Source organism: Sycon ciliatum, chromosome 8, assembly GCF_964019385.1.
Source record: "Sycon ciliatum chromosome 8, ocSycCili1.1, whole genome shotgun sequence".
NCBI classification, from domain to species: domain Eukaryota; kingdom Metazoa; phylum Porifera; class Calcarea; order Leucosolenida; family Sycettidae; genus Sycon; species Sycon ciliatum.
Window position 1 is genome coordinate 29550685 of NC_088650.1, and position 21501 is coordinate 29572185.

The 21501-nt window shown below is 47.1% G+C and overlaps 3 protein-coding genes across 4 annotated transcripts in view; 1 reads left to right on the forward strand and 2 right to left on the reverse strand.

Annotated features, from left to right (window-relative positions):
* The window catches only part of LOC135822644 (uncharacterized), a 10548-nt gene extending 9857 nt beyond the window's left edge, over positions 1-691 (reverse strand). Inside the window, exon 1 of the mRNA XM_065335451.1 lies at positions 1-691. This exon is cut by the window's left edge and continues 96 nt beyond it. Within this exon, the coding sequence (XP_065191523.1) occupies positions 1-504 (504 nt within the window). The 5' untranslated portion in view covers positions 505-691.
* Positions 692-4662: 3971 nt separating this feature from the next.
* Positions 4663-21501, reverse strand: part of LOC135822648 (small ribosomal subunit protein eS10-like) — a 58922-nt gene continuing 42083 nt past the window's right edge. Inside the window, exons 1-6 of one of the 2 annotated variants that reach the window (XM_065335457.1) lie at positions 8767-8866; positions 8500-8645; positions 7971-8043; positions 6468-6569; positions 5122-5243; positions 4663-4792 (exon numbers count right to left, since the gene is read on the reverse strand). In XM_065335457.1, the coding sequence (XP_065191529.1) occupies positions 4727-4792; positions 5122-5243; positions 6468-6569; positions 7971-8043; positions 8500-8645; positions 8767-8866 (609 nt within the window). In that variant the 3' untranslated portion in view covers positions 4663-4726. Of the gene's footprint in view, positions 4793-5121; positions 5244-6467; positions 6570-7970; positions 8047-8499; positions 8646-8766; positions 8867-21501 lie in introns of those variants that run through there. The other variant, XM_065335458.1, reaches the window with a different exon arrangement.
* Positions 9199-20420, forward strand: LOC135822645 (protein kinase C and casein kinase substrate in neurons protein 1-like). The gene is made up of 7 exons (XM_065335454.1): positions 9199-10021; positions 12778-12912; positions 13523-13719; positions 14392-14512; positions 16589-16629; positions 16912-17054; positions 19068-20420. Exons 1-7 carry the CDS (start codon positions 9578-9580, stop codon positions 19244-19246), a joined length of 1260 nt encoding a protein of 419 aa, XP_065191526.1. The 5' UTR covers positions 9199-9577; the 3' UTR covers positions 19247-20420.

Genomic DNA, 21501 nt, shown 5'->3' on the forward strand with positions numbered 1-21501 from the left:
CTGGCGCGCCATGACTTCGGTCTTTCTGAACGGTCCGAACTTCTTCCACATGTTCAACTTCTGATACTCCTTGTCAAGGTCCTCGTTATGCAGCCAGATGGTGACGCGGTCTTCGCCGAACTGACGCGCTATTTCCACTTGTGGATCATCTTTGTCACCCGAATCTACCACCAGGAACACATGATCGATGCCTATAGAAAAATGGTAGCAGAGGAACTGCCACAAGACAGTTTCTGACTTCCACACCGTTGCCACGATGGCAACACGTTGCGGGTTCTTGCCAGCCAGGAACAGTGGCTGACAACAGGCGGCAGGCTTGACAGCACTCGAGCTGGCTCTGAGAAGCGACGCAATGCCACCTGGTCGCGATACTGCCCAGCCGCCTATCGCCAATGACAGCACGGCCACAAGAACAGGCAATCCCCACCCAAAAGACTTCTTGTCAGCACTCCTGCTATCGCCATCGGCTTTCGTCGGGCGAGATTTATCCAGCTTTTTCCCCATTGCAGTAACACTAGCAGCAGAAGATGCGTGAGAGGCTGTGCTAATTGTTGCACTGGATGCAGTAGGAGTTGCAAGGAACGACTAGGAGTCCATCACCAGACAACAACGGGAGGAAGAGAATGCAACTCTACAATTGCTTTAGCAAGCCGATAATCTCGGAATGAAGACAGATTGATTGATTTTGAAAAAGTGTCACTCTGATCTTAGCATAATTTTAGGGTTCACGGATTGGCATGCTAGCGTCGCCAGCTACATCATGCACGTGACAGGCGCGTGCATATACTGTCCCACACAATCGGTCAGTGCTCAAATCGCATTTTCCCATCAATATCACTCACTTTCAACTCTACGGGATTCATTACGGTTGGCTCAAACTGCCTGAATTTTTGAATCCACACGCACGAAAGACGTTCCAAGACTTCCACCGTTCGTATTTTTTCAAACGAGTTCCGGGTTTTCCAGTAACTTTGGCCAAAGTTCGGCTAAAAAAACAGGGGGAACCGTTGCGTTTCCGTAAAATACTGAACGGTAGAAGGATAGCCAAGGTCGAGAGCAAAACAACAAGCCATTATTTGTCAAAATCGAACAAGAAACGGCTCAGCGCATCTATTTTCCGTGCACGCGCGCGCGTACTTTGGCCGACAAGGTGTGGAGAATTTCTGAAGAAGAAGAATAACAAGAGCAGCAGCGCTCGGAACAGCCGTGCTGGATACTTCCAATCCCGACGATGGAGCGTGTTGGCTGTCGTGAGCTGCTGAAACGACCATGACATTTCTTTTTCTTTGTATACCCTACATATCTTGACGTGCCCTAGCTCAGTTTCGGCCTCTTTACAGGAAGAATATTTTCTTCCATGGCATCAGCGGCCAAACAGCAAGAAGAGCAACAGATCGAGATTTGCAGGGCAAACAAAGGATGCGTGCAGCTACATCTAGTCAGGTTCGATGCAGCTGCGCTCTGCCAGAACCTCAGCAGATAAGAAAAGACGACAGAGTGTCTCAGATGGAACTGGATCTTTCGCCAAGACCGCCACCGCCGCCATCATCAAGTCCAGGTCAGTCAGAAAAATGCAAAGCCCGAGTGAAGTGAAGCCACTGAAGCCAAGGAAAAATTCAAAAAGTACGCTCTCCGGCTAGACTTCGAGTCGATATTTTTTTACTTCGATAGGCGCTGTCGCGGCCTGTAGCGCGCGTCCATAATCCAAAATGGAGGCGCACGTGACGGGTGCTTTTAGTGGCAAGCCGTGAACCCTAAATTTATGAGGATCGCTTGAATGACGTAATGTGATTTTTTTGGCGGAGCCTCGTTTTTCGCACCATGGTAACCAGGCGAGTGAGACACTTCGCCGTGATCCCCAGCCTGCGCACTGCATGCAGGCGCTAGGCGGGCCAAGTAAGAAAGATAGGCAGACTGATTAATTTTGGTACTTTTTCTGATATGTTCCATGCAGCTTTGGTATGTGGATTTAAAAAAATGGAGCACTGAGAACTCAAGGAAGTGCCTGCCATAACGGCATAAGGATCTAGGAGTGTATGGTTCTGCCAAGAGTCACTGCTTTTCGAGCAGAATCTGCCAATTTTTCGAGCACTACTATCCGCCAAGCAGCGGCGGATCCAGCAATCTCTACAGGGGGTTCCAGCATACAGTCAAAACTGAATAGCTGATACCAAGAGTTCATAACCCGGGGGTTATGAACTCTTGCTGATACATGTACATGGACACGCATATGGTTGCCAGTACTGGCAGTAGTACATTTACGAAAATTAGGGTGGAATCCCTCCTGGATCCGCCCCTGCCAAGGCCCGGGCTAGACTGTATAGGACGCGCATGTCCCCGACCCCAAAACATACATGACCGGGACCGCCTGAACGGTTTGGTCAGGTGATTACCGGACCAACGTGTTGGCAACCAACGCATAGTTACTACCAAGAGTACTCTTGTTACTACTGAGGAGGTATGATTTGCAACCACGATAATCATACACAAAGTATAACAGGCTAGAATTAGACTATCAAGAGTCCATGGGGTTATGGTATGGCTGGACCAATCAAAACCTGAGGCTTCCGGCAGTCCTGAATGAGCATAATAATAATATCCACCTCTGTATGTATGTATGTAAGCATGCGACTTGTATATATCTGCCACCCCTGCCTCATAGACACACACACACGCACACACACACACACACACACACACACACACACACACACACACACACACACACACACACACACGAACCACGCAAGCTTTCGTGCACCCGCACATTTGCTAAACGGGCGTCAGGGGTCCAGCCTCCCCACTCCGACATCAGGCTCGCCACACACAACAATGTAATTGTCGACATTAATCTACTCCAGTATAATTCCGTGTCAAGACAGAGACGGACAAACAAGATGACCAGACACTACGAGGCAAAACTGAGAACCAAAAAAAGGCAAACATTGTGGCAGCATACGACTCATGTGCAAAACATTGTGACACAAGTGACAATGACGTACTGTAACCATTCTTGACCAGTCGCAGGGAGCCTTACACATACCGTATGTATAGGGCTCCCTGGACCAGCGCAGGGGGACCACGAACATTTTACTACGCCACAAGCTACAAACTATACAAAAACTTGCAGAAACTTATCAAAAATCAGTTGCACTTTCTGTAAGTTTCTCACCAGGGAGTAGTATTATACTACTCCCTGTTTCTCACCCTCCTTGTAGAGGATAATGATAACTCATTGCACAAAGGAGTACTTTTCACACTGACCCGCTTTGCAGTCACACACTGAATGGGAGTGAAGGAGAGACCTGCACTCACCTACACTGGCAAGATCAATGTGCTTCAACAGATCGCAAAGACTAAGTAGCCTTCCTGGCTTTCCGAGTAGTAATTTTAAAATTTACCCGCAAAATTCAGATTCCGCAAGCAAAAGTTTAGATTCCGTGATTTCCGCAGATGATGGAAATTTCTGCGAAAATTGATGCGGCATCCCGTTTTCTATGCAAGGGGACAGATAAGAGTGCAGCAAGATTGAAAAATAAGAATGTCTAAAGCTAACCCCTTGCCTTGGAAACAACACCCGTCAGGACGAGGCCCAACTAAAACTCCCGTTTTGTGATTGACCTAGCACTTGTGATAGTTGTGTCTGGTAGAGTTGACACCTTGCACCAGCATCTTCTCCCTACTTGTCGGGTTATGTACTCTTGCTTGTACCGTATGTCCGCACCTTTATCCAGGGGTTCTCCACTTGTGCGATATTGACTGGGTAGCATAACAGGGGGGGGGGGGGGGGGGGTAAAGCGATGGGCCTCAGAAATGAAATTACCGTAAAATCCCGCCAGAGCGCCCCTACCTCCTCGACGCTTCGTTGGGGAGGGGCGGATGAGCGAGTTTTACTTACCGCATTCAGTACTAGATAAAAAAGTACTCGCCCTACGAAAACTGTTCGTGCATCTCGTACACCGACCAAAGGTCAAGAGCTAGGAGTCTTACAGACCCGTCAAAACTAAGGGTTTGTGCGATCCCTGGTCAAGAGGGTGGGGACTGTTGCGTACATTTCCAACCGAATCGAGCAAACGTCTGCCGTACAGTACGGCACCACAGTCATACGAGGATACAATCAATCTTCCCTGACAAGAAGTCAGGGAGGGGCGGATGGCAGAGACGGGGCGGTCTGCCGAGATTTTACGGTACTACAGTAAACCCCTTGTCAACAACTGTATGAAATAGCACAGTTTAGCGGAACCTTTTTCATACACTTGCTTCTACTCTCACGAGTTCTCGTTATCTTTCGGAACAAAACAAGACCTGTCAGGAGTAACACTACTGACCCTCTGGACAAAAGCGATTCTGCAGCCGCAGCAATTTTCGCAGAAATCGCCGTCATCGGCGGATTCCACACTTTGCCCGACAAATCTAACTTTCTGTGGGTAAATTTGTAAAATTACTATTCAGAAAGCACCAGAAACGCTACTTTGGGATCTGTTTGAGTAAATTGGTCTGGACACACTACGAGCCAGGGGATCGGCTGCACTCCAATTCAGTTTGTGACGACAGTGTAGAGTGGGAAAACTCCCCCATCCCATATTCCAGTCCTGTACCAAATGATGTCTATTGGCACCACATCTTTTGTCCAGACACACCATGCTCACACATACTCCTTACTAAGACACCGAAAAGCATTTTTTCCTTTACTATTGGTACAGAAAATGAGTTGGTAAAAGTGACATTACTGCGCTCCACCGAAACCACCACGTCCACCGCCACGGGGTGCACCACGACCGAAACCTCCACGCTGCATACAAAGAGACAAAAGCAAAGAAAGGGTGTCAACAGACTGCATTGTAACAAAATCAAGTAAATAAGTAAACTCGGAATGAGTTTTGGCGCAATGAAAGAAAACATTAGACAACATCATGAACAAATGGGCCAACAAATGCAGACGGTTCGAATTTTACAACAAACAGGAAAGACGTACGTGAAATAAGCCCAATAACGATCAGTTGCATCATCATTGGGTGTGGTCAATAACAAAACACAATGGTTAAAATCAGTTTCGGAGAGGAAAGAGCTTCTTTCACGACACTGCAATCCTAACAGAGTAAAGATCAATTGAGAACTTACGAACTCTGGTCTGAAGTCAGATCCAGCACCAGCAGGCTTGCCTTCGGCACCACCGAATCCATCAGCACGACGGTACGTGGAGCGGTCATCCTCAGGGCGACCAGATGGTGCACCACCGAAGCCTATATATGCACACACGGTAAATATATACAAGCATAGCCATTTCAAAATGGGTGATACGGAATAAAATTGTCATATAGCCATACTTGAAGCGCGAAGCCAGAAAACAGGACAATGCACACTGAATCGAGTGGAAAATTTGCACGGATAGGGGCAGCATCACCAGAGCAATCAAAGTATCAGCAGAGAATTTTTGAAAAGGGCCGTCTACAGACAAGGGATGCACGTCAAGAGTTTGGAATTACTTAGGGCGTTTTCGAATTGCCACCCTTTGATTTTTCGAGGAGTTTCGTTTTTCCTTATTGGCCTCTTCAGAAAAACGAAGCTCATCGAAGCTCCTCGAAACTCCACAACCTCATCCAATGGGCCAAGGTGGATTAGTTTCGAAGAGTTTGGAATAGCTACGTCACGTAGTACGTGGAGATGGTCGATCTGATCGGACGTCATCATCGCCATGACAATTCCAGTGAAAAACTCTAAAAATGATAGAAACCGTTTTAATGGGACACTTCGAACGCGCCCTTAGTCAATCACATGGTAGATGTTTGGGATAGACAGCAAGGAGAGAAAAGGGCATGTTCAACTGTGCAAATCCACAGGCCCCGGATACGCCACATTCGTACATGTTTGATTGTAAGAGTCCGGACCCAGCCAACGAGCAGGATAAAGCTGTGTTCACAACTGGCGCGTGTACGCGTGAAACCACGCGTTTGTGCGTATTTTTGCTGGCTTTTGGGGCGCCATGCGTACGGAACGCGCCGAAATGGAACTTCCAACATGTTGGAATTTTCAGCGCGTATCAGGCGCGTATCAGCGTACATGCCAGTCACTTTGACTGGCGGGGTCAAAAAATTAGTACTTGAAGGTGTCGCACGCGCTAAATACGGCTCGGATTGCTGTTTTTTGTGAAAGGCTGAGCGCGCGTTTGGGGATGCATGAACCGCAAGCGTACCGCGCCCACGCGCCAGTTGTGAACTCAGCTTTAGACGAATTTATTCGCACACTACATGCATGTACTCAAACTCATAATATACGTACACTAGTTCACTAGAATGCACACAGACAATACAAAATAGCACAGGATGAGCTGCAGCAACGCGGTTGGAACAGGCACCAGTTGTTCACATTCGATTGTATCTGTCGGATCCAAGTGATCGGGTCGACGGGGTTCCGGATCCTGACTGACAACCGAATACAGCCTAAATACAACTTAAGAGATAACTCACCCTTGGGGCGGGGTCGCTGACCCTCTGGGCGTGCAGCGCGACGAAGAGTGGTGGGAACGATCTCAACTGGCAAGTGAAGATACTCACGGAGATAGTTGATACCTGTAGCATGAACATTTAGCGACAAAACAAAAGAGGCTCGTCAAGCAGAGCATCTCCAACAGTTGACATGCTCATAAGGTAAGCTGAAAAGGGGGACGACTTTGGCTTCCATGTCTACACTCAATAACACGCATCAATCTCTGTGCGCATAAATCTCTGAGGTACAAATCAGGTATTTGATATCAAGCATTGACTTCGGAAACGCATACAGTCTAACAACGCCAATTCGCAAATAACGACAGCATTTCCATGCCCAGAGCAAAGTCCCGTCCAACTGTAATATGTATAATGAGACTTCGCGAATAAGGACACTTTTCTGATGCCCATCGAGTGTCGTTATAAGCGAAGTTGACTGTACATGTACATGGCAGGATCCTATTCGGGAGCTAGAAGAATGGAAAAAATGGTGTTCCAATGCAGGGAATACGATGTAGGAACGGCTGGAAAACCTAATGCAAGTGTGCACATACATAGCTTGTGTGTAAAATTAATACACCCCTTCAAAGTTTGGGCATCTACTTAAATCGCACTTGACAGAATTGGGTGTCCCCAAACTTGGTGCGGGTTAGTGAGCTAGCCGTGTACAGTAGAGCCGGGAGTCAAGAAGACTTTAACCTGAAATACTAAGGATGGCGGTGTCGGTTTTATGGCAGTTTTTTGTGAAACATGCGATCAAGCACAATTTGTCTCTAAGAACATGCAAAAAGAACGCAGCCAGATGGCTGAAACATTAATGCTGCAGCCGGGCATCTTGGGAACGACATACAGTAGAGTCGCGCGCCCAAGAACGTTGTTTCTAAAGGGTTAGCCTGGGACGTTCTTATTTTTCAGCAATCTGGCTGCGTTCTTATAGCACGTTCTTAGAAATAGTCCGTACTGGATCATCTGTATCCCACAAGATGCAAGAAAAAAACACTGACGCTCTTAGCTTTAGGCTGTGACGTTCTTAGTATTTCAGGCTAGACGTTCTTCAGCGCGCGACTCTACTGTACTTGGGCGCGCATGTGCACTGTTATCGAAGATATTTCCCCTTCTTCAATTTCTACATGGCCCATCCATTCTTGGAGTGATTTTGAGATTCTGGATTTGGTCAGTTTGTGATGTTTTTTTTTCAAGTGCATGTGGATAGTAGCCTTGTGCATATCAAGCGTAATGATTCTCCGGAACTTTCTGTGACCAGACGTGTGGCTTGTGATTAACTATGACGCGCAAATTCATATTTGCGACGTCGTAGGATTCGTGTTTGTAGAAGAGTGGACTCTCTTAGTAAGAGTACATAAACAGAGTGTGCATCTGTGAGAAAACCGTCCCATGGCAAAATTTTCAAACATGATTATTAGGAGCCACCTGTGCTTGTACTCACAGCACACCTAATCAACAACAGACATGCTGTGCACTCACCTTCGTTGTTCAAGTACCAATAGTAGTGTCGCCAGTTGTAAGTCTCATTGACATATCCTCGGGACTTGAGGGACTGAGTGGAATTAGCACAAACACAACGTACGACAAAACACAAACGATGGTGTGACGAACAGCCGTGAACGGAACACTACGAGCCGGGGGATCGTCTGCAAGCAGTTGTTGTGATTGTTAAGGTGGTCACACATGCTTTACAGGTGCTGCATGTCAATAATATAATATAATTTCACAACAATTTTAGTCAATACTAGTAATACAATTAGTACAAAAAGTTCAATACGTGTACTCTAGATCGAGTTGCATTCGGAGCCTCAGCATTATAGGTATTAGTGATTGGCTACACTGATGAAGACAACCACTTTAGTGGCATTGGACATGTCAACTAGTGGTGTTGGACAATCATGTAAACTATTTTACCAATTCTTTGCAAATATTTTTGAATCTTTCGGAACAAATTTTATCCCTCATGTAATGGTCCAAAGCTGACAAAGTTATTTCACCGCGGTAGTACCTGCATGGCCTTGATGACTTGCAGGTTGGGAAGGGCCTCCAACTCTGGATGCTTAGGCGCATTGAAATCCTTATGAGCCACCATAACTCCCTCACGGAAGAGGTGCTCATAGATAGCAACACGGTTCTTCTTCGGGATGAGCATTTCTGTCACACAATCCAAGCCAAAAACACGAAACTATGTCTAATCCACGTCTTCCAGGTCTGAAGTATCCATAAACTAAGTCTTGAGCATTCAGGAAAGGGTTTGAATCACAGAGAAACTCACTTGCAGTCGGTCGCAGAGACAACGACGAAGGAAAGGACGTTGCGCTTGCGCACAGGCAACTATGATGGCCGCGGCTGAAGCAAAAAGAAAGAGAAAACATGAAAAGACCAAAAAGTTGAAAAACGTGCACGATATCGAGATATCGACATGAAAAAATCATTATTTTGAAAAAGAATATTCTCCGCACACGCACGCTAGCTACACATGTGTGTACATGTGTACAGTCGAGTCATGCATGCATACTGCATAGCCTAGATCCCGGGAGTGGGCGGGAGCCGGGAAAACCCTGCACGGGCAGCAACAGCAGCGCGGATCAGCTTCTGGACTGGTATGGTGAGTGGTATGGATCATGGATATGGATAGGACTGCACTGCACTGGTCTGCACTGGTAATGACTTTGTAGTTGAGCTGAGCTCAGCTCGAGACAAGTCGAGTTGTACATGTATGCAAAGCGGCATCACTCATTTCTGCTCTGATTTGAGCAGTCTTTTGCTGTTTTGGTGTCCAATGACTGTGTGTGTTCACGCTCCACGCCACTTTACTGACGTGATTTGGAGTTTCTGTAGTGTCAACAGTGAAGTGAATATCTTCGTCCGGATACCTCCAGCTCGGTATATGTAAAGTTGGCAAGAAGTATCCAGGTGGTCTCCTGCATACGGCCTGTTTTTCCGTTTGTTGTATGCAGTCATTGACTTGACAATTTCTGTTCCAAGTCACTTGCTCTCGCCCCAGTCGCCGATTATTTTTGTCCTATCACCGGGCTAAATACTTGTACCAGTAATAGTAGTAGTAGTAGTTTACAAACTTGCAAATGGCTGACGGTGGTGATGAGGAGGTTTCGGCCTCCACCAACAGTTTCTGGGATGTTGGCAATTACAGGAAGGTCCTGGAGCGTATGGACAATGGTGCAAAGTTGTGTGATGATCTCCATCGGTTGCTGATGGAGCGTGCAGAGATGGAACTGAAGTACGCCAAATCCTTGAAAGTCTGGAAGAAGAGATGGGATGAGTTGGTGGAGAAAGGCCCTGACTACGGCACGACAGAAGTTGCTTGGCAAGCTAGTTTGAATTCGGCGGAGCGCCTGGGTGATATTCATGCTGAGCATAGAGAGAAGATCACCACCGAGATTTTGCCTCAAATAGTGCAATGGAAAAAAGACCACTACCACAAAAGCATGCTGAGCTGGAGGGAAACGAAAACAGCCGAGGATGGATTCGAACGAGCTCAGAAGCCGTGGGCAAAGCGGCTAGGGAAGGTATGATGATCTATTACCTTGTGATGATGCGTGTATGTGCTCTCGTGCTCAGCGTCTGTAGGGATTATTGCTTTCAACTTGTGTGTGCTTCGTGAGTGTCTACGTACATGAACATACGCTTGTAATTATCTGCTCGCATTCTTGTTGTCTTCAAACGACGTTTACATGATGTGCGTATGTTTGCGTCTGGGCATTCTCGAACGCCGTGGTAAAATATGAACATGTTGCCAACATTGTTGGGCAGATTCTCAGTGAACAGGTTGCAGACAGTACGCAGGCTGTGCATGCATTTTGTCACTCCCAGGGCCAGTCTGTTCTATTCTTAGAGTGCGTGTCCTGACCTGACCTGACTGGTATTCATGGCACTAGTATTCGTATTGGATGTAGTGAGAAGTGGGTTGCACAACGCAACACCAACAAACCTCTGGAACTATAACAGAAGAAGCACTGCAATCTCTGCCCTGTAGTATGCTACTGTATACATGTAGCTAACACAAACTGGATGGTTGGAATGACCTTCCCTCTGCCCAAACGTTGCTGAGTGGCCGCAGGGCGATGTGCACTGTGTAGCCGATATAATGCAGAAGTGTCATGTAATGAAAAATAATAGTACTGTCATGTAATTGTTTGTCTTAGCAGGATACTATAGTGAGTTAAACAACGAGCGAAAACCATGTGAATCTGTAGCAAAATTCTTTACTCATTGGTTTGGTAACCGCAATCAATTGGTTCGAGCGAAAGATTCTTTACCGGACACAATATCTTTATTCAAGCTCAGCGAAATGTGAGAACAGAAAGAAAACAGATTTCTTCACCGGCGTTTCGTGTACTGTCAGTGGGTGTTTTGAGCGTGCGTACTCCGAAGAACGCCTGTCCTTCGGCATAGCTTGTGTACGTACTTTGTTCAGAGCAGACTTAGAGAAACTTAACCCCAGCTTTCTTGATGCAGCTGTACCAGTCTTGTACGCCTGTGCATTATGTGTGCCAGCTGTGAGCCCTAATGTGCTAGACCAGGTAATTGGTGCTTGCACTGATTTAAGTCTTCACGGCCACAGGCATATAGATGCGATGATCCACAGCCTCAGAGTTGTAAGCTGTTACCGTAGGTCATGGGCCCAGTGCAGGTTTACACCGGGGTGTGCCATAATAGTACTGGTAGATGCTACCTGTAGATTTGCGAATGGATGATGATGATCTGCAACTCCTTCGATGTCACGGACGTCCATGTATGTCAATGAGAGTGGGTTTATGTTGCTGCCAGATTGAGCTGTGCACCGTCTACAGTGCTGCTGCTCAGTGAAATCCGGTCATGTCAGTCAATGTCACACCGGCCTCTTTGCAGCCCCAAACCTGTGTCTGGCCAACACTGGGCTGTGCACTGCACAACTTGAGTCACACGATCGGGTTTCATCGACCAGCACTGTAGTCGCATGCTGCAGTCCTATTCCGAGCGCTAGTGTCCAAACCCCCGATTATCCGAATACCTCGATTATCTGAACCCACAAAAAGGACGCACAGTGCAATTTTTCGCATGTCGTGTTGCGAATTTTTGGTTACCTTTTTTGAGCGTGTCTCGGTTACTGTGTGACTTTGTATGGTGGCAGTCTTGCGAGCAAGCGACACAGCGATATAGACATATTTGGGCATTCCTATGTGGATGTATGGGTGATTCGCATTATCAGAATGCACCTTCGAAACAGCTCGTCCAAAGATGTCCAGTTAACCGCTGTAGGACTGTATGCAGGTAGCTGTTGATGTTAGATAAGCACTGAAACGTCCCTGCTGCGTATAGTGACCTGGGCTGTTGTCTGAACCATGTCAATGCTTATCCTCTAGCAGAAACCTTAGTCTTTTCAACAGATGTGGGAAAAATCACATTTGGAAATGCTTTACGGTATCACTCAGCTGCACCATATGTGTGTGTGGCATGCCAGCGAGCGGAGCTTGACCTTGTTAGGACCTGTGGATGTCACGTTGCTGGCAAACATCTGTCAAGCAGCTTGGTCGTGTAGTAATACATGTATTACGTAGAGGCCAACTGCCGTGCATACCCTCGGGTGTTTACCGTTGTGTCAATGTAATGTGTTTGATATTTTCAAAAAATGACACTTGCCAGCGCTCGGTGAAATTTCTTCGTTGAGCCATCCTGGTTAGTGCAGTATTGTGAGTCACGTCAGGAGTACATTCAACCGTGGGTCACCTACCTAAAATAACGACCTCAAGTTCGTCCGTCTGCTCTTCCCCCCCCCCCCCCCCCTTGTGATCTGAATAGGCGCGTCATCCTCCAAACATCCAGCTGGCTTGTGTGTGTTTTTTTGTCTGCGTACGTTTATGCACACACGTGTATCGTTGGGGTAGTAAGATGGCAATTCGCTTTAGAGAGGTTCTGCTTCACGTGAAACGTAGATAAATCACACAAAGAAAATGTACCTGGGTTTGAGTCTACGGCTTCGTGTGTTTTGTTTCAAGACTTCTACACGTGGGAAAAGGATCTCTTCGTTGTGGCGTGCGCAGATAACATGTGTGTGGATCTGCTGCATATCAATTATCATTGAATTAGGGCGCAGATCGTCAGGAAGCTGCCAAATTTGGAATGGGACTCTCCCAGTGCGCATTGCACGAGATTTCTTGCTCGAGCATAGAGCAGGACATTTTCTGTTGCAGTATTACATGTAGTGTATCAGTATTTTTGCTGCTAGTTTGATATTGCTGTTGATATTGACCCTGTCGATGCTGCTGTTGCATGTGTTTCACAGGTTCAGCGTGCCAAGAAAAGCTACCACGCGGCGTGTAGAACAGCTGAGGTACAAAATCGAACAGTGGCCGATGCCGAGCGAGATCCGAACGTTACCACCGACCAATGCAAGAAGCTCAGGTCGAAAGCGGAGAAGGTGAGATGATGCAATACGCCAGCAAGTGCATGCGAAGCAGATCGCCATAGAACATTCTGCTCTGTGGGTGTGTGGGGGTGATCCCAGTGTGCGTATATCCTGTACTGTCTGTACGTGTATTTTGTACGCCCGGTCTGTGCTTGAAATTAATACTCGCACTGGCCCAGTATGTACCAAACATCTAGCACATACAGGCATCTGTGCATATAAGTGGGTTCGAGATGAAACGTGCGAAATATTCCCTGGTTGGTTTACTGTGCATGTTCATATTCATGGAAACCGTACTGTGCCGCTCGAACGGATTGCTGCCACGGCGGAATCTCTGCTGTATGTACCGTGCTGTTTCCGTCGCGTATCTGCATCAACTAGGATGTAACCCAGGAATTTCACTGCGCATCTAGCATGAACATTTATACGGTCATGCCAGGATTCCGCTTGGGGTGGAGTCCGTTACAACGCAGGCTTCTCTGTGTGATCATTGCACTGCCCTGGCACAACTACCCTTTCTACATAACATTGCTCATTGGTTTGTTGGTTCCATCTTCTTCTCTTTTTTTGTCTCATTTTGTCTCCTTTCTCTTCTTTCGCCGGGACACATCGTCCTTGGCAGTTGGGAAAAGATCGGCAGAAGGCCCACGATAAGTACCAGGACAGAGTGCAAGACATCACGCTATACAACGAAACCTACAAAACCGACATGCGCCGTGAGTTTGAAAAGTGCCAAGAATTCGAGGGCGAGCGTCTGACGTTCTTCAAGAAGATCTTCCAGCAGTCGCACAAAGTGCTAGATCTCTCATCCAATCCATTGTAAGTTCGGATAGCAGTTGTTGTGGTGTAGATTGTGTCCATTCTCGTTGGCTGAACTGAAGGTAGAGTGGCGCGCTTGCGTCCTACGTAAACGGGAATATCACACATAGGCTGTGTTTACATTAGAATGTTCAACCCGGTTTGAAAGTCTGTACAGTGGAGAAAAATAGGTTTGTGTTTTGAAGAGGCTAGACCTGGGTCGATTACTGATGTGCTGGTGAAGTCCGTTTCTCTGGACCACCGGTATGGTTGCGTGACTACTTTCTTTGGAGGGAAATTCGCACTTGCAATGCTGTGCAACCCTGGCGCGAAATACATACATCCTCTAGTGTGATTTCCCGATTTCGACCCGGGTCAAGCGAAGTGCATCAGCAAACGCTCCGGTCAATCTGTGTTCGTGGCGGGTTGAAACAGCTAAACACAGCCTTAGTCGTGTGCCCTTCACGATAAGAATAGTCCTGATGCTTTGTACAGACCAATGGGAAGCTGTCATGTGCGGAGGGGGGGGGGGGGGTGTCCTTGGACCTTTACCATTGTCATCAGCATTCATTTCAATCCTCTCTGCTAGGCGTCTGTTTCCTATGTTATGCGCTTGTTGTTTTGCTCTTCGTTATTTTGTAAGGCATCATCATGGCATGCTCGATTTGTGTTCTTCTGCTGTGGTTTGTGTAGAGTACCCCAGATCTTCTCCGACTATTCGAATGCGACGGAAGCACTGTCGGTTGAGGACGATCTTTCCTTCTACTCTCGGCAAAGTGGCTCTGACATGGGTATGCAGTGGCCGATCTTCGAGGTAATGCTTTCTAATTACACGCGGCATTGTGCTTGTGGGCGTGTCTGTGGCATGGGGACAGGACATCATGGCTCTCTGCCAATGTCCCTCAATCTTTGTCCTCGTTACAAGTAATTTGTATCCTTGTACAAAGTCGGACGTACTACAAGGCCGCGAAGATTTTTTATGCCACTGGTCCTGCTCTGTGTGGGGCCGGTATCATTTTTCAGTGCTCTCCGAGTCTGTCGCAACTGATTCCAAGAAAGCACGATTTGTTTTCTTGGTGCCGTCAAGACTACGTAATCCCCAAGAGTGTGCAACTGCCTGCGCTGCTTCTATACATGTAGAGCCCTGCGACTGCAGAACTTCACATCACGTGACACGGTTCACAAGGTTACGCTGCGCTGGAAAACAGTGCAAAGTGAGCAAAAGAGAGCTATCATGCCAATTTGCAAATTCCGAACAAAATATCGAATTTTTAGAGGAACAGGGTGTGTTTTGGCAATTGTAGTCTGATTTCTTTGGTTTCGTTGGCCCAATTTCGTCCCGAAATAGCTTGTACTTGTTGTCAGGGGTACATCAATTTGAAATCAGGCTACAAAGTCCTTGATACTGACACCACTTGCAGTTTCGCTTTCCTCATCAGAGTCTCCATCCATTTCCACCAAAGTTGACGGTTCATTCGAAGCCATTTTTGCCACAAAGCAGGAGCAAAATGAAGCAAAATATCGGAAAAGAAAGGCAATGGCAAGCAAAATGAGTTCTCGGGCAAATTTTTGCTGCAAAATATCAAAGTACCTCCAGCAAATTTGGGCTAGGCGTATCATCAAGAGTGCGTAAACAAGAGTATGCAACTGTGGTTATGGGTCAGTGCGTGGTGCGTTGCCTTCATTACGTAACTTGCTTCCATCAGTATTCACTCTCTGAAAGCATGCTGTCAAACCCAATTTCTCATACGAGCCCATCCGTTTTTGCTCGATTCGTTCCAGTACCTACGAGATCTCTAAATTTTGGCGCTTGAACCCCAGTTCCATACGAAAGTTCATTTCAAACCAGAGGGAAAGTGCGGTGCATGATTTTCCGCAGTGCACGGACTGCAGCTGAATGATGTAATGAAGGCAGCGCGCCACGCATCTGGCCCATAGAAAAGACTTCAAAAGAGATCACAGTTGCATACTCTTGTTTATGGACTCTTGCTATCATGCACAGGGTGCAAATAATGTGTACGGGCTCGTCACGTGATGTGAAGTTCTGCCGTCGCAGACCCCACAGCTGGAGTTGCACACTCTTAGGGGTTATGTACTCTGGGGCCGTGCTTCTACTCTCAACTTATGCTGACCTTTCATACAAACTTCCAGTGAACTTGCCCATCATGCTGGCGGCTTATACTGGGCATAAACCTCATACAAACCCCATATAGACCGTCACCATAGAAACAGGAAGAAGTTGACTGTCAGTTTGTATGAAGGTCAGCATAAGTATAATACATCCCACTAGTACGCTTGTACGTGAAATATAAGCCATCCTACAAACCTCGGCTTCGCCTCGGTTTGTATGTCGGTTTATATTTCACGTACAAGCGTACTGTTGGGTTGTATTAGGCCGTCATTTTTAATATCTATGTTTCGCGTCAGTTCAACTTCCAGAATCATATGCGAGAGGTGGAAAAAAATAAAAAAGTTGCAAAATAATAACAAAGGCTTTAATATCAGAGGTGTACAGTACCAATGCTTCGCTGGATTATTATTGTACTCCGACTTCAGTAGCGGTGCAAAGAGCTCCGGAACGACGCATCCTCTCAGCTTGAGGCGATCGATGCGGTCTGGTGTAAGTTCATAGAATACTGCTCGCAGATGCGGAACAAACGATTTACCAACGCTGGCCTAGAGGCCATTTCTGAATCCCAGCTTTGCCGCGCGCATGCAACCAGTCCGCACTGATGACTCCCACGATCGTACACTCAGTCTGTGCATGTTCAATTTTTTATTTTTCTCAGAAAAAAATCAAAACGTATGCGTGCGGACGACGCGAAACACATATAAAAAACGATGGCCTTATATACTTATAAACTCTTCCGTTCTTTTTGACCTGCTTCAGGAATTTAAAGAGGTTGACGAGATGGCCAAGTCTCAAGTTGCGTAAGTTTATCTATTTTCGAGATAACGTGCCTGGCTTCCCTGTTGTGTGTGGCAGTATCCTGGCAGATATATAGGGGGGGGGGGGGGGCAGAACGTGCATGCCCTTGATGTTCTCTCTCTCTCTCTCTCTCTCTGTCACTTGCACGTTCATTGCTCTTTTTAGTTTGGTGGCTGTCTGATATTTTATTTTGCTTTGCCCAAGCTTACCAGAGCTCCGGCGCAACAAAGTAGCCTGCTGCTTACCTGTGGTGTTGGTATTGTGCGTTGTGTCCTTTGTTGCAGGACTCGGCGGTATGACTCAGCGGCAGTGCAGCCCTCCTCCAGCAATCATGCGTCTATAGCATCTGCGCCAGTATCGCACCAAGGCTCAGGGGGCGACGATGCCGCCTCCGAGTTTGACAACTGTGATCCTCCCACAGCTCCAGGTGTGTATGTGTATTCTGCTATGCATGGTTTAACCCATTGGAGCCCTTACAGTCAAAAATCGACGGTATACCGTCGATGGACTAAAACGTTCGTAACTCACTCGAAACTTGACGGATTTCTACGATCGAAATATCTTGGAAGAAGCCAAAGAGCTCAGCTTTCTAATGCAACAATCGCCGAAGAGCTACGATGCCGCGTTGCAGAGATATCGCGCTCGACATTTCAGTCGCGGCAAAAGTCGAACTTTTTTCTCAGTGACTGGCCTTGAGTGAGGGATTTCCCCTTGGATGACATGCTGATTCATCCAGGTACGCTTCCTGCACGTGGCCAGTATAAAACTATACTCAGCGCGAAAAATTGAGCATTCCACGATGAATAAGAGTGAAACAGCAGGCGTTGAGGACATTTGCTCGTATATCCAGCTCTGCGGACTGTTCGAGGCGCCGTGGCGTTGGATATGTGACTGCTGTGGTGTCGAATTTGAGCTCTACTTACTCTGCTCGCGGAGCGTTTTCCAGGAAGCCCAAGATTATGGAAATCCAATAACAAGCACCTTAGTTATGACCAAAATAAGGTAAAGAATATATCGTAATTGCAGTCGCATACAATTATCAGGATTTTGGGGCTCCAAAGGGTTAATATGTAGGTGTGGTTGGTGGTTGATCTTTTAATTTTTTTATTTTACTTTGCCTTTTTTTACTGCACTGCAAAGCCTTCTATAAACGGTCACATCCGGAGCTTTGGGGGTCGTAGGACTCTCACAAGGCCAGAGACTTGATCTCTAGACATTGTGTTTTTGCACGATTACCTGTGCATCCATCATCACACCCCAGTGCTAGACATAGACCACCTGGCGTTGCCAGTGCCCACAGTCCTGTAATCGGTACATGTGGCTGCTGTTTGCACGCCGTGCGAACAGCCAGGAGCGCACGCCGTGTGCTACTAGCATCTACTTAGCCCCCACTGCACATCGTGTGCACCTGTTGGGTGCCTTCACATTCCTATCTAGTGGCAATCGGCCTGGCATGGGCATCCTGCACATGTCCCATGTCATTAATGGAGCATTGATTTCATATAGTTACCAATATTGCGTCTCCGTTTCGGGTGCCTGTCCTTTTCCATCGTATACAACCCCCGGAAGATGTTCAAATGCGGGCACTGTTGTGGACCTTGAAATCCGGTGGAATGACTGGGGCCGGCGTCCTGGCTGCCTTTGCGCGTCATGTACACACTGCAAAATGAACCAGCAGTGCTCCCGTCTGTGTGGCCAGCGCTCCGTAACCACTTGACTTCTCAACGGGTTTCAATGTCCACAACAGTGCAAGTGCAGCTTGGTCAAACTCCCGGTCGACGCTCCCTTGTACCCAAGGTAAAATGACTGGCGTAGTATTTATTTCCAGAGTACTTTTACCTGATGTTCCACTGTGGTCGTCTCAAGCACATGTAGACTGCCTTCCTCGGCTCTTGCACCCTGGCACATGAGCTATAATTTGGCCCAGTCCATGTTCCTTACATGTAGCCATCTACGGGTGAGACCTGCTTTCAGCGGCGTCACTTGCGACTGACCCCACGATAGGCCTTTGGGTCATCCTAATAAAGTTATTATTATTACTTGGTCTGTCCTTCCAATTTTCATCTACGGGTGAAGCCTACTTTCAGCAATGCCACTAGGGCTGTCCACCCACTTTCTTTGGCATCAAATATGGACTTTGTGGGGGTCATTTGGTTTTCAGAGATCACGGTATGCCAGGTTTCACCGGTGTGCTGATATTAGCGATTACCCACTGCAAAGTCAGCTCGAATGCCTTTCTTCTAAATGAAACTGCAAGCAGCCTCACCCTCACCACTGCAAAGCCTTGTTTCTTTTCGTCTGTAAGGAATTGTATGCCTTCTTTGCTGTATGTCCTGCCAACTCTTCCATTTTCCTCTGTGTGTGTGTACGTGTGTGTGTACGTGTGTGTGTGCGTGTGTGTGTGTGTGTGTGTGTTTGTATCTGATACTGTGTTTGGCAGATGGCGGTGTGCCCGTGCGAGCACTGTTCGACTACGATGCGCAGGATGACGATGAGTTGTCGTTCAAGGCTGGTGACATTCTGACCAAGGTTGAGGACGAGGACGAACAGGGCTGGTGCCGCGGCCGTCTAGCCGACAAAGAAGGCCTTTTCCCGGCAAACTACTGCGGGCCAATGTAATACCGGTGTCACTCTACCACCGCTGTATGGAGCTCGCATGCGAATGAAGGAGATAATGAGCTGATGCAGCCACCGAATCTCAAGCACTACCCCATATCATGTTTGGGAGTATCTGGAAGTAGCGATGCCTTACGTGGCAACGTCCCAACGCCTCACTCATCGAGATGCACCCCTGCGTCAACTATCTATTGACTTTTTATGATTCTTCCTCCGGTTTCTGTACAGGTATGTATTCTTTGAATTAGGTTTGTCCGCCTTGATTATCCCATGCACCTGTTTATAATGTGCACTGGGGTTTTATGCTCACTGCTGTGCTGTGACCTCTAAGGGCATGGAGTGCTATTTTGGTGCCGTTTTCACGATAAAAAAAGCATCTCCTGCCTGTGTTGTGATGGCTCGAACAGATCAGCTCACACATCAGCATCCTTTCCTGTTTGACTATGACATCAGGATTTTTAAAGTTATTGTTCCCTTTCTCTGCCCAATATGCAATATCAGCATCTAACACCTTTTCAACTCTCCATCGGAAATCTTCTTTTCGGAACTCATCTGCACCTCCCTTTGTTATACTCCACTGTCCAGAATTGTGTGCGCCCTCTCCAGCTATGGCGCACTATTGTACTGTGACCTCTGGTTCACATCTTTACTTTAGTTCTTGAATCGTCCGCTCTCATGCTTCGTCAGTAGGCTGCTTGGTCTCCTCTTTTTTTTAACAGTTTCATGTTTGGCTGGTAGTGGCTGCCTGTGTTCCGTTGAGCGTTTTGTTGTTGCTGGCAACCTGTCCTCTTCGCCTCGTTTCCGTGAGTATAATTATTATGTTTAGAGTGGTTGTTTTTCCTCTGATTGCTCCTGCTTCTTACATCTTCACCGAAAGGTCGGTGAGCTGTGTCGAGTACTTTCCACTCTTCTTTTCTTCGCTGTCTTAACTTTTGCTCCAAGTGTGCTGCTCTTTTTTTGGTAGTTTGTAATCACACGTCACAATCGCTTCTGTAGCCATTTTGTTCTGCCGATACAGCTCCTATATTTACAATGTATTGATTTTAAATACCAAATGATCCCCAGTGTATTTTGTTGATTAGACCCTATATAGTTTTTACTGGCCTTCTTTTGACAGCAATGCTGCATGCCACTTCTGCATAGGGCGTGATGGCAATGCAGTGACTGACTTTCATTACATGTACTGTATGTGCGTGTGTGTGTGTGTGTGTGTGTGTGTGGTGTGACTGCATGCTTGTGATCTGGATGAGTGCCGACATGGCCCGAGGCATTGGTGCGCTGCTTGTGCTGGGTGCTTGGAATAATGTCATGATGGTGAGTCAGCAGAACCGCTGATGTGCGTGGTGTGTACAAAATAAATGAAAAAGACCAAAAAGTAGGGATTCACTGGCCAGAAAAAGCTGTGTGGTGTAGACCAGGCTGAATAGTGGCGGTCAATTCTTCAGCCTTGCAAGCTGTTGAATGGTGCAATCCCAGCACAAGCTGCTATGGTAGTATGGCTTCTGTTGTAGCATCGCTATCATCGCCTCCGGCGATGGGCGTCCAATGGTACAGGGTGAGCTGCTAATGCATCACTGTGCCACGACAACGACTGATGATGTAATCGCATACCGGTAACCTCTGCAGGGAACTGTACCCAACCCAATTTTGATTGCGGTATGCAGGCCGAGCAAATGCAATCCAGGCAGTCGTAAAGGTATTTTACGACTCCCTGATATGCAAACATGTCCATGGTGGCTTTAGCCTAGTTTAGGCGGTCGCCCGGCGAGCCCATGCGACTCGACTACCACGTCCTTACTAGTACTACACTCGTACCTCTCGGTCATCCGGACCCCTAAGTAGCAAGGAGTCGTAAAATACCGGTATTTTGTGACTCCCTGCTAAGTAGGTACATGTATAGGCAAGAGTTCATAACTCTTGGTATGGGCACAACGGGTGGAAAAATATTACTCTTTTTTCACTTTTTGTGGAAATAGTGACGTCATATGCAATATCGATGGCCTTTCCCCATCAAAGTGCATAATTGAATACGGCAATGCATGTGATTCGGAGTTACGGGCAGTGCCCGGTCCCAGACCGCCCGGATAAACGAGGTGCGATATATACAATGACATACATGTATGTATTGTCTGTCCTCCAGGGAGTTGTTTTCCCCAGAGTATCACTCAATCTCTGCAACCAAGTCTACATACAGTCATGGTACGTAGCAGAGGCAGGATGGTCTGATTAAAATTGTTTTCACATTTCTCTGGGGCAGA

What these genes read in the sequence shown, in the direction of transcription:
- LOC135822645 (XM_065335454.1), top strand. Translation starts at nt 9,578, where the DNA reads ATGGCTGACGGTGGTGATGAGGAGGTTTCGGCCTCCACCAACAGTTTC. An exon ending in TCAGGTCGAAAGCGGAGAAG is followed by an intron (nt 12,913 to 13,522) that starts GTGAGATGATGC and finishes CGTCCTTGGCAG; the next exon opens with TTGGGAAAAGATCGGCAGAA. An exon ending in ATGGCCAAGTCTCAAGTTGC is followed by an intron (nt 16,630 to 16,911) that starts GTAAGTTTATCT and finishes CCTTTGTTGCAG; the next exon opens with GACTCGGCGGTATGACTCAG.